The sequence below is a fragment of the Notamacropus eugenii genome, chromosome 7 (assembly GCF_028372415.1).
Source record: "Notamacropus eugenii isolate mMacEug1 chromosome 7, mMacEug1.pri_v2, whole genome shotgun sequence".
Classification (NCBI taxonomy): domain Eukaryota; kingdom Metazoa; phylum Chordata; class Mammalia; order Diprotodontia; family Macropodidae; genus Notamacropus; species Notamacropus eugenii.
The window spans coordinates 125,208,529-125,221,467 of NC_092878.1; the positions used below are offsets into that span (position 1 = coordinate 125,208,529).

At 37.2% G+C, this 12,939-nt stretch overlaps 1 protein-coding gene across 6 annotated transcripts in view; it reads right to left on the reverse strand.

Annotated features, from left to right (window-relative positions):
- GSTCD (glutathione S-transferase C-terminal domain containing) overlaps positions 1-12,939 on the reverse strand; it is a 190,044-nt gene that overhangs the window by 172,881 nt on the left and 4,224 nt on the right. For all 6 annotated transcript variants that reach the window (XR_011970190.1, XR_011970189.1, XM_072623186.1 and 3 more), the window contains exon 2: positions 2,027-2,468. Coding sequence is in view for 4 of the 6 variants with exons in the window: in XM_072623186.1 (XP_072479287.1) it covers positions 2,027-2,446 (420 nt within the window). In the remaining 2 variants the exon portion in view is untranslated. The remainder of the gene's footprint in view (positions 1-2,026; positions 2,469-12,939) is intronic.

Genomic DNA, 12,939 nt, shown 5'->3' on the forward strand with positions numbered 1-12,939 from the left:
AAGCTCCTGGTGCTGATTTTATTCCAATTGAGATTTACAAGGTGGGGAGTTCATACAAAAGCTGACTGAAATCTTCTGGGTTATATGGTAAGAGGAGGTTCAAGAAGAACTCCAATGTCAACCTCTATAAAGGCAAAGGAAATAGACTGTCCTGTGGCAATCATAGGGGTGTCTCTCTTAGTCAATACTGGCAAGATTCTTGCCACAGTTTTCCTTAATAGGCTAATCCTAATACCTGAGAGCTAGTATGGCTTTGGAAAGGGCCAAGAAATGGCCAATACAGTATTTGCTGCCTGATGATTCCAAGAGAAATGCCAAGAGCAGAAAAGGTCTGTATACAACATTCATTGATCTGACCGAGGCCTTTGATACTGTCAGTTGTTAGGGCTTATGGAGAGCTACGTCAAAATGTCGCTGCCCAGAGTTCATCAGTATTGTATGTCTATTTTATGACAGCCTGATTGTCCAGGTTCTGGATGATGGAGGATGCTCTCACACTTTCCCAGTTATCAATGGAGTAAAGAAAGGGTGTGTGCTTGCTACCATGTTTTTTTAGCATGATGTTTTCAGCCATGTTGTCAGATGCCTTTGATAAGTATGAACACAGCATCAAGGTCAGCTACTGCACTGATGGTAAATAATTTAACTCGAAAAGGCTACAAACCAAGACTAAAGTGGAGGGAGAGTAGGTACATGATTTTCTGTTTGCAGATGATCGTGCATTCTATGCGGCCTTGGAAACTGAGATACAACAAAGTACGGATCAATTCTCTGCTGCTTGTGCTAATTTTGGGCTAACAATTAACATCAAGAAAACATAGGTGTTCCACCAGCCAGCACTACATCATCCATATGTGGAACCATTAATTACAGCAAATGGAGAAGTTTTGAATACTACGCTTAAGCTCACTTATCTTGGCAATATAGTTTCCAGGGATGTACACATTGATAATGAGGCTGACACACGAAATGTCAGAGCTAGTTCAACGTCTGGGAGGCTCCAAAGGGAAGTATAGGAGAGAAGAGGTATTAGACTGACTACCAAACTGAAGGTTTATAGAGCTGTTGTGCTGATCTCACTATGCCTGTGACACTTGGACTGAATCACTGCCATGTGAATTAATTTAGGAAGATTCTGACAATCACCTGGCAAGAAAAGGTACTGGATACTGAGGTCTTTTCTTGAACTAAACTGCCAAGCATTCAAACTAAACTGCAGAGAGAGCAACTCCAATGGGCTGTCCACACTGTGCAAATGCCAAATGTATATTTGCCTAAAAGACTATTTTACAGAGGACTCACACAAGGCAAATGCTCACATGGTGATCAGAAAAAGCAATACAAGGACACTCTCAAGGTCTCTCTGAAGAACTTTGGAATTGACTGTGTCACATGAGAGTCACTAAGGACACCCCAGCATGGCGTGCCCACATCAGAGAAGGCGCTGTGCTCTATGAGGAAAGAAGAATTAAAGTAGCACAAAATAAATGCAAGAAATGCAAAAATTTAGAGAATCGACCCCACATGTTCACATGGACTATTTGTGGCTGATCTGCAGTAGGGCATTTCAAGGTCATATTAATCTGATAACACAGTCATGTCCTTCTGGTATTCTTTGAGGGCAAAGGACAACAACCAACCAACCAACCAATCAATTACACTATATACCTTAAAAGAGAAATAACTATAGATCAAGTGGACACAAGATCATTTAGGGATGGGGTGAGGATAGGGAGAGATCCAGAACAGCTTCATTCAGGAGGGGGTGCTTCAGTAGATCATGGAAGGAGGCCAGGGACACTAGGAGCAGAGCTGAGAAGGGAGAGCATTCCAGGTACAGGGGAAAAATGGGAGAGGAACTATAGAAGGCCAGTTCTTGACTGACTGCACAGTACAGGGAGAGTCATTCATAATAAAGCTGGAAAGGTAGGTTGGGACCTGTTTGTTAAGGGATTTATTCTGTGGTATGAATATAGACTTTACTTTCAGATAACAGCAGAAGAATAAAAATAAACGAAGTACTCACTTCAGCACAAGCTTTTAAACAGGTCTTCTTAAAACCCAACAGTTCCAAAACTTCCTTCTTTGATTTATCTGCTTCATATGTTTTCTGTATTATGTGTCTTAACGTGACAGACAATCCTGCTCGACAGAAACTGTCGCCTTTCTTCATTACCACAGGCAAACAGCAGCTCTGGACCATTACTGGCAGCTGCTCCCTTGAGATGATCTGAACTTGCAGTTCCTGGGGAAGTACAGTTTGTAAAAGAGCAACATCTGCATTCTCTTTGCTGGAGACTAAGAAAACTCTGAATTCTTTGCAGTCACAGTAAGATAAGAGAAACAAGGTTACAGATGTATGCAGGGGGAAGATACAATTTTCCACCTGATAAGAAAATTCCAAATACAGGTGTTCTTCTGCAAAGCTTTTCCCATTGCCCTTCATTTTCGTTCCTGAACTGGATCATCTGAAAAGGAAATTAAAGTAGATGTAAGCCTTAGGACACAAAAATTTAGGGGCAAAAGTATTGACGTCTTTTTTAAAAGCTTACACAAAAACAGATGGGAAGGAACTGGAAAGGCACATTTTCCTATTACCTTGCTGGGGCAGGGACCTCTACAACATTGTGCTCAACTATCAAGCGCCTCCCCCACTCCCAGTTCCCCTGATATGTGGTCTTCCCCTATTAGAAGGTAAGAAAAGTGCGACAGGTGGGGAGAGGGGCGCAGCAGAGCCAAGATGGTGGAGTGAAGTCATTATTTTTTCCCAGTTCTCCCAACATACCCTTCTATAACAACTTTTAAATGTGCATCAAACCAAACTGAGTAGGAAAACCAATAAAAGTAACAATCAGTCATTTTCCCAGTCCACGGCAGCTTGAGAAGGCAGATAAAGAAGTCTGAGTACACGAGGGTAGGGGATGGCTGGAAGCTCAGGTAGAGGAACTGGCTAAGGGCAATGGGGCAGAAGAACAGAAGCAGTGCCTAAGGAGAGTAGGGAGACTGAAGATCTGGTCAGAAAGCATTGTGAACAGGTTCACTGGCATTTGGAAGCTCTGTCACCTACCACCCAGTTCTGGGTCACAGTTCCAGGGTGGACAGGAACAGTCACTGTTATAAGGGAGCAGAAGCCTACCTGTGTAAGGACCAGAGGGTGGACCAGGAATAAAATAAAAAGTGACCAGACCTCTCCACAGATCACACTACTTTGGAAACACCAAAACCCTACAGATCCCCAGACTACAAAAGCTCAGGCCCATCATTCCCCTGTCCAGAGGTGAGCAAAGCACAACTCAAGCTTAAAGTTCAAAGTCAAGAAATAGTCTGGAAAGTGATTTAACAACAATAACAAAGAACCGGACCATAAAAAACTATAGTGACAGGAAAGTTCAAGACACCAACTCAGAAAGAGATATCAACTTGAAAACATCTTATAAACAAAGCCTTAAAGAAAAGAAATGGAAGATTGGACACAAGCCCAACAAGAATTCCTAGAAGAGCTAAAGGAAGATTTTAAGAGGAAAAAACCTGCTGGGAAAACTAGAAAATAGTGTGGAGGAAACTGGGCACAAATGAATGCCTGTCACCATATGCCAGAATAAAGTCCAAATAGGTACACGATCTAGGTATAAAGGTTGATACTATAAACAAATTAGGGGAGCAAGGAATAGTTCATTTGTCAGATTTATGGAGAATGGAGGAATTTCTGACCAAACAAGAGATAGAGAACATTATGAAATGCAAAATGGACAATTTTGATTACATTAAGTTGAAGAGTTTTTGCACAAAGTCAATGCCACCAAGATTAGGAGGGAAGCAGAAAACTGGGAAAGAATCTTTACAACTATTGTCTGTGATAAAGGCCTCATTTCTAAAATATATAGAGAGCTGAGCCAAATTTACAGGAACACAAGTCATTCTCCACTTAATAAATGGTCAAAGGATATGAACAGAAAGTTTTCAGAGGAAAAAATTAAAGATATTTTATAGTCATATGAAAAAATGCTCTAAATCACTATTGATTAGAGAGACATAAATCAAAACAACTCTGAGGTACCACATCACACCTATCAGATTGGCTAACATGACAAAGCGGGAAGGTGATACATGTTGGAGAAGATGTGGGAGAGCTAGAACACTAATTCATTGTTGGTGGGACTATGGGCTAATCTGACCATTCTGGAGAGTAATTTAGAACCATGCCCAAAGGGCTGTAAAAATGTGCATACCCTTTGACCCAACAGGTAACAGCTTCTAGGACTGTCTCCCAAAGAGATAAAAAAAAATGTGAAAAGGACCCACATGTACAAAAATATTTATAGCAGTTCTTTTTGTGGTGGCCAAGAACTGGAAATCGAGGGGATGCCCATCAGCTAGGGAATGGCTGAACAAGTTGTGGTATATGAATGTAACAGTTTTGTGCTTTAAGAAATGACAAACAGGAGGACTTCAGAAAAACCTGGAAAGATTTCTATGAACTGATTCTGAGTGAAACGAGCAGAACCAGGAGAACATTATACACAGTAAGAGACACTGGGTGTGAGGACTGTTTCCGAGGACTCACGCAAAATGCCATCCACGTCCAGAAAAAGAACTGGAGTCGGAACACAGAATGAAGCAGATTATTTTCTCTTTTGTTATGTTTTGTTTTTTCTCATGGTTTCTCCCATTCATTTTAATTCCTCTATGCAACATGATTAATGTGAAAATGTGTTTAATAAGAATGTATGTGTAGAACCCATATAAGACTGCATGCCATCTTGGGGAGGGAGATGGGATGGAGTGGAAGAAAATTTAAAACTTATGGAAGTGATTGCTGAAAACTGAAAACAAATTAATTTTTAAAAATACAGAACAAAGGTTATTAATCCTGGATATAGGAACACAATTCTTTTTAGTATTTTGATAACTGTATTTCAATAAAGTTGATTTTCTTTATAATCCTATGTATTTTATTCATTTAAAAATATTTTTTGAGGAAAGGTTCAAAGGCCTTATCAGACTGCCATTGGGATCTATGACATGGAAAAAAAGGTTAAGAATCCTTGATTCAAAGAAGGAAAAGGGTCTAGCACAAAGCCCATTGTTAAGTCTTATATGAATAATAAAACAATAGGGAAGACTGAGAGAGAACCTTCAAGCAGAAAGAACTGAGAAAGAACAAGGTCATAAAAACCCAGAGAAGGGAGAGAATCCAAGAGGAGAAAGGTGTCCAATGCTGAAGAAACATCCAGAAAGATGATGACTAGAAAAGGTCAACAGATGTAAGGATTAAGAAATTATTGGCTTATTTAGAGATGGCAATTTTACAATAGCTCTCTCAGGTATGCAGGGGAAAGACTGTCCCCACTTATCTCAGATCTCCAGATCCACACCAGGCTTTGTTCAGTCCTCTTGGTGTCATGGACCTCTTGGGCAGTCCAATGAAGACTATGGACCTCTTCTCAGAATAACTTTTAAATATAGAGGGTTATGAAGGAAACCAATTAAATAGAAATATTATTATCAAAAAAATTAAAAAGTTATGGGATACCAACTTCAAAACCCATGATCTAAATGATTATCCAACATAGCCTAGATACAACTGATTAAAATGGAACTATTACTGAGCAAACTATCTTTTTCCTACTTAGTTTTGGTTTTATATTCAAAGACAATTAAAGTACCCACATGAAAAAAAAATCAGCTGAACATTTACTAAGACTATATATATGCACATACACACATATATATACATACACACATATACATACATACACACATATATACAGGAAACAAAACTAATAGGAGAGAAAAAATAAAAATCTCTGCCTACAAGTTTTCAGTTTAGTTGGGGAGCTTTCCCCTGGACTTCTCTGCTGGATTGACTCACAAATCCTCCAAATTTACCTTTTCTATTAATGTGCCAAGTAGAAAAGACATGTAAATGCCTGCCAGAGGCAGCACAAGAAGATATTCCCTGAATTGGGAACAATCTCTCTTCCATCTACAAGCCCGGGAATTGCAGATTATAAAACTAATCTTGTTACAATACAAACTAATATATTTTAAACTAATACATCACACTCTTTTACAATTCCTTTTCACACATACACAAATACACCTTTCAGGGACTATGTGCTCCTCAAGGACAGGCACAATATTCTTTATGTATTCTTCACATTGTCTAATATTCAGCATTTTAAAAATATTCATAGTAATAACATGGATTAATGATAACCTGTCACAAAAGTATTTTAAAGCTAATGATATACATAAGTGAAAATATAAAGTATTAAATTTAGTTGTCATTTTTAAAAATTAATTTCCAATATGCATTTAGATATTGAGATTATTTCTCTCTTATATTAATAATCAATTACTGAGATTGTTTTTCTTTTCTATTTATGACTTTGCCCAAAAATTTATCCTACCTCAACCATTTTACTAGGTATAACTGTTACCTCATCCAACTAGAAAATCTTAAAAAAAAAATCTAATCTAGATGAATTCTCACTCATTATGTTCTACTCAGGCTTGGGGGGGTGGGGTGGTAAATCCCTTTGCTTCGATTGCCTGAGGCAGAAGTCTAGCTTGAGATGAGTCTTTCTTTGTACGTAAGTGACCTGATCAGTCACATGACCCAGTCCCTCATTAAAACAGGTCCACCTCTCATTATAATATTTATCCTCTCATTAATTATTAACCAATCAGAGTTAATTCCCTTCTGCCAGGAACACCCACTCTTCCAAGGCCACATAAGTGCCCAGAAGCCTTCATGAAGGATTTTTGGTTTATGGGAGAAAGACAAATGACTTTTTTATTAATTATTTACTAGTCATAATTAATAAAATTATTAATTATCCAGAAACTATGTCTCTTGAACTTTTTATGTCACATTGTCTTTGAAATTTAAAAAAGAAAATTTTAAGTAATCTCAGAATTTCATCTAAAAAAATTCTTAGTCATCCTTGCTCATTACATAGTAAAATAACTTACACAAGCTAGTATCCTGTAGACCTAAGTTTAGTAATTTTTTATTTTGAGGTCTTCCAAATATCTATTTTTTGCTCTAAGTTGGTGAAATTGGTTATTCCTTCATACTGCCTCCCCAACTGGGGAATTTTATGGTTCATTATCTCAATGTCAAGAGCCTTCCAAAGATGGTTATGACAGAATCATGTGCTGAGCCTCCAGAGGTCCTGGAGCCCAGACCTTGTCCCTCCTGATGACTCATTAATGGCCAGCAGCATCATTTGCTCCTCTTGTTGGCTTCAATGGGAGCTAAGCTGCCATTTCTCCAGAGGAAATTGTGTCGTAGAGGAAATGGACAAGTAAAGAGAAAAATAAAAACAGAATCCTTCTGTTACTTTTAGGGATCAAGATTTTTTAAAAAAAAATCTTTTGTAACACACCTTAGCTTTGACAAGAGGCATGAAATGAAACATTTTCAGAGATGAGGAAGTAAAAGTGCCTTGAACTTGGTTTTCTTTCCAAAACCATTCTAGCAGATGAGAAAAGGTCTTGGGTAAACACATCCACTGCCTCAATATGTGATCACAGCAAGCACTTTATTTAGTCCCAGTGGGAGAAAGAGGAGAGTCCAAACAAGACAGGTTGGCAGATGGTGGAGATCCGGAACTCTGGTCCGATCATCTGCTCTGCCAAGGAGAATAACGTTTGGACCAGAAAGGGCAGAGACATGGCTGCCAAACATGACAAATGAGGCAACAGTACAGTTAAGTGGATTAGGTACAAGCTGAATGGCCAGATCCAACAAGTCAATCTTATTTTAATGTCATCATGGAAGAAAATTTCATTGGAATATCCCAGGAACCTCCATGTTTGGAACTGTGCTGTTTAACATTTTTATCAGTAGCTTGGATAACAGCATAGCAAACAAGCTTATCAAATTTACAGAAGATACAGAGCCAGAAGGGGTAGCTAGCCATTGAGTTAGTATTCAAAAAGATCTTGGCAGGATAGAAAAATGAGCCAAAATCAATACTGTGAAACAAAGGCTTTAAAAATTCATCTTTGAAAGTATAATTCAAAGGAGTTGGGGCTAAGTAGCAATTCATCTGAAAACAATCTGTGGACTTTACTAGACTATAAATTTATTAAATCAATAGTGCAATATGGCAGCCAAAACCCAAAACAATTTTAAGCTGCACTGAAAGCCTCATGTACAGGCCTGTGAACTCTCCCCTGCTCTGGCCAGACCACATCCAGAGAATTTTAAACCAGTTTTGATTTCATAAGAACACTGATAATCTGGAGAATGTCCTGAAGGACAACATGAATGGGGAAGGACCCTGATCTCGTGCCATATGAGAATCAACTGAAGGATCTTGAAATGATTTTGGGGAGAGGAAGTCATGGAAAGGATATAATACATATTTTCAAGTTATTTTAAGGGCTATCATTCAAAAAAGGGAATAGGTTTGCTCTGCTTAGCCCCCAAGGGAAGAATGAAGGGGGATAAAGGCAAAACTTGCCAAGAAAACTTAGGCTTAAGGAAACTTTCCTAACAGAGCTGTCTAAAAACAGAATGAGTTTCCTTAGGAGGTGGTGTGTTCCCCCTAACAGAAAGTCTTCAGCAAAATCTGAATGGTCAACACTAGATATGCTATAGAGACGATTCTATTTTAGGTTTGGGTTCGAATGGGCAAAGTTTATTCAGAATCCTTCCAACTCTCAGACTTTGGGATTCTATTCAATATTCTGATAGCACATTGCTGAGAAAGTCGTAAGTCAAAAGTCAAGATCTGACTGTCAGAGTTCAGAAGAAAAAAAGGAACTTTCAATATATTTTATGTATAAATTAGATGGTACTGTTAAAATAAAAATTGTGTATATATGTGTGTGTATATGTGCATAAAATATATTACATATATGTATGTATAAAATTTAAGCAGTTAGTAGATGCTCAAGAGATAATGGTATTGAGATGACTGGAAATGGGGAAAAGTAGTCAGGAAGGTCAGAAGTCACCGTTCACAAGGAAGTTACACAAGCTAAAGGTCTAACATTGCTACGTAGATTCATCTTTCTTGACAGAATTCCATGGGACATAAACCTTCACAGCAGTTTATCTAGCCACATTCATACACAAAAATCAACTTGATTTTATATACTAGATGTATTCTGGAGAAAAAATTTGTTTCACATTATTATAAATGAATTCTTTTACAAGTCAGGGCATCTTGCCAGTTATTGAAAAAATTCTTGCCACTGTGGACGTGGGACTTGGAGTCAGTCTGCCAACTAGCATTTATTAAGCACCTACTATGTGCTGGGGGGTTAAAAAAAAAAAGACCTATACCAAATAGTCCCTGCTTTCATGGGGCTTAGAGTTCACAGGGTCAGGAGTCAAGAACACCCAATGTTCAGATCAATTAGCTGTGGGACTGTGGGTAAGTTCTTTAACCCCTCAGCTTCAGTTCTCCATTGATAAAAGAGATAATTACTCCAATCAACAGGCTAAATGGAAAAAAAGAGTTTTATATCAAACTTCTCAACTAAGGGTTTGGTATACAAGATGGATGAAGTATTAATACATATGTGTTATACATACATGTGTATATAAAAGAACTTCCTTTACACTGACACACACACACACACGAACACTTCTCATATGGAAACTATTAGCAATCATACAATAGTGCAATTACTGATAGAGTTGGGAATCAATACAAACACTTTGGAAAGCATTTTGGAATTATGCAAATAAAGTGACTAATATGTCCATATCTGTGTGATCCAGAGACAAAGGAGGTCATTGATTTAAAAAAAAAGCTCCCATATACAACAAACTTTAAAAAATGATGAATGTGATTTAAAAAAAAAAACATGGACTTACATGAACTGATACAGATTGAAGATGAGCCAAAAAATACACAATAATTAGAAGAGCATAAATGGAAAAAATAACCACCAGAAAACAATCTAAACTGAACACTACAAAATTACATAGCACAAACTCACAGAAGAAATTTAAGAAGATACCTCCTTCTGTTACTTTGGAGAAGTGGGAAGTCCACTGGGACAGAACACCATGTTTTCAGATTTTTTTCAATGTGTTCATCAGTTTTTCTGATAGTTTATTCTCATTTTTATCTTTTTCTTAAAAAAAAAATTATTTTATCATATGGAACAGCTGGAGGTGAGGTAGGAAGGATACTGGGGAAAATATAGTTAATGTAAAAATAAGTTATGAAAAAAATTATTTTTTAAAAATGGTTCCTATGTAATAGATTGTTATGAGGATCAAATGACAAAACACGAAAAGTACCATACAAATGTTAGCTATTTCGTCACATAAGTACTTAATTAATGCATTATGACTATCATGTTTTGAAAGCTTATAATTTTATAATTGTGGTTTCAACAGGGCATCAAATAACAGCAGTTAAACTGTCAAGGACTCCACCTATGAAAATGATTAGAAAGTGACAACAATTATCCTAGGAATTTTGTTCTTTTCAGTGATCTTCCAGCCAAACTTAACTTATTTAATGGTATTTCTGTGCTGGCTTTCCTTGGGATTAACATTTTCCCAGGCTACTGGATTAGAACAATGTTTGAGTCAAACGTGAATGTAAGAACACCACTGCTCCAAGGTTGTAGAAAAGCCTTGGCATTCTATAACACACCCAAAGTCAGCTCCTTGATAACTCAAGGAGACATTCTGCTTTCATCTCTTTGTTCACATAATATATTCTGTTTAATTTCCCTGCTGATACACAATTCAATATTCATTTATTAAGGGCCTACTATGTGCAAAGTGAAACAGGGTTTTGAAGTCTGGTCTCAAGCATCTTAGTCCATGACTGAGCAAGTTGCTTTTTTTCTCAGTGGCCCAGACAACTTCTGAAGACTAAGTACACATAGTGGACAGTTGCCAGATCTATCTGCAAGTTTCTTCACCAAGATCTATCCTCCCTGATGAAAACATAGGTCTCGACGAAAATAAAAGCATGCTCCGCACTGTACCAAGTGGTAGGGGATACAAAGACAAGAGAGGAACATTCTTGTCTATTAAGCGATTTATATTCTCATTATGTAAACTTCTACCTCTTCCAGGAAAACGTAGCCCAATAGATGCTAAAAGGAAAGGCCATCTAAGCCAATTAAGTGAAATACCCTGTCCAAGGAAACTTCTAAGATGGTAGAGGGGATTTTGAGGGGGAAGGGAGCAGAAAGAGAGTGGGGAAGGGAGAGAGAACAAACACATATAGTCTCTACTATGTTCTAAACATTACTAAACACTTTATTACAAAGATTATCTCATTTGATCATCAAAACCCTGGGAGGAAGGTGCTATTATTATTATCCTGATTTTATAGTTGAGGAAATTAATTCAAACAGAAGTTAAGTGATGTGCCCAGGGTCACACAGCTAATACATCTGAGAACAGATTTAAACTCGGGTTTTTCTTATTACAAGCCCAGCACTCTATCCTGGCTATCTGTAGACAAGAGTAACCTTACAAAAAAAGGGAGGTTTTCTTCTGGGTTACACTACAATGGCTCACATTATACGTACTACTTTAGAGTTTACAAAAAACTCTTCTTCCAATCTTAGGGTAAAATGACTTAGGATAACATTCCAAAATAAGATTTAAATGATTTATGGAATCTTTTGATACAGTTTTCCTCCTCCCTAATGCTGGAATGATTGGCCTAATTAACCTAAATATTCTGTTCCCCCCCAATTTAACTATTTAGTTGCAGAATCATTCTTTGCTATTTTGCTACAAATAAATGTTTTCTTTACTACTTTACACTTGTACTTTGCTATCCTGAATTCTATAGGTAATTTGAAAAAAGAAAATTCATTGGGCTGTTACATGAAAACCATGATGACTGATCTAATTGAAAGAAATCTAGATCTGAGTTCAGGTCCTCTCTCTCTCTCATCCACAAAATGAGCGTTGGTCAGGATAATCTTTAAGGTGCAACAGCTAGAATGCGATTAAATTCCATGATATGTCTGAGGAAGCTGAAGTTTATAGAGATCAATTCAGAGGTGATACTTCATAAAGAATTATATAAAATGAAGTTCAATTCTAAAGGTCAAGGCATATGGACGAAAAGCTATGTTAGTATTTAACCTGCTTCTTTGGATATAAGAAGTTGGATTGAAATGTAAAAGCAAAACATCTTCATGTAAACTTGGCCACAAAGAGAGACTCTGTTGCCAAGAAATCCAAATGCTCAGATGTATCCTCATAATTAAAAGGGATCCACAGGGTGGATATTGACAATATTAAGGCATTTCACAGGGCCTGAATGTGGTTGTCTACCAGCTTGAATGTAATTACTGAAGCCAGTATCACAGCAGTGGACTACTTAGAATACCTTTAATTTCAAAGTACAACATCAGGTACTGAGTTCCACCTAAAAATAATTAAATATCATAAACTCTCATACTGTGTACAAATTATAAAACAGGCAGAGAGCACTGAATACTGAGGGAAGCAGGTAGCATAACCCTTGAAACCTTAGACATCACTGACACTCCCTACCTGAATCTGATAGCTTTTATCTTACAATAAAATGCTGCCCTTTTAAAAGGCTATTTGAAAGCTCATTATTGACTCTTTATTTCAAGTCAAAAAGGACATAAAAGTTATAAGGAAAACAAGTGTAACTGAAACACTGAAAAAGTAATGCGTTAAAGAACTGTTTAACTGAATTGCTTATTCACACTGACCTCTCCAACTAATACTTTAAAGTAAAACTAAAACAGGAAAGCATATTTTCAGTTAAAGACAGTCTCAATCAGAGCCAGCATTGTGACTTCTCCATCAAGGGATTTAAAAAAAAAAAACCAGCCAAAGGTCTTAATACCAAATTTATTTACAAGACAAATTACAAACAGTTTTTTTCTGTCATAGCTTCAAAATAGCTTGAAAAAAATTAAGCTATCCATTTAAATGACAAGGCTTATGTTTTA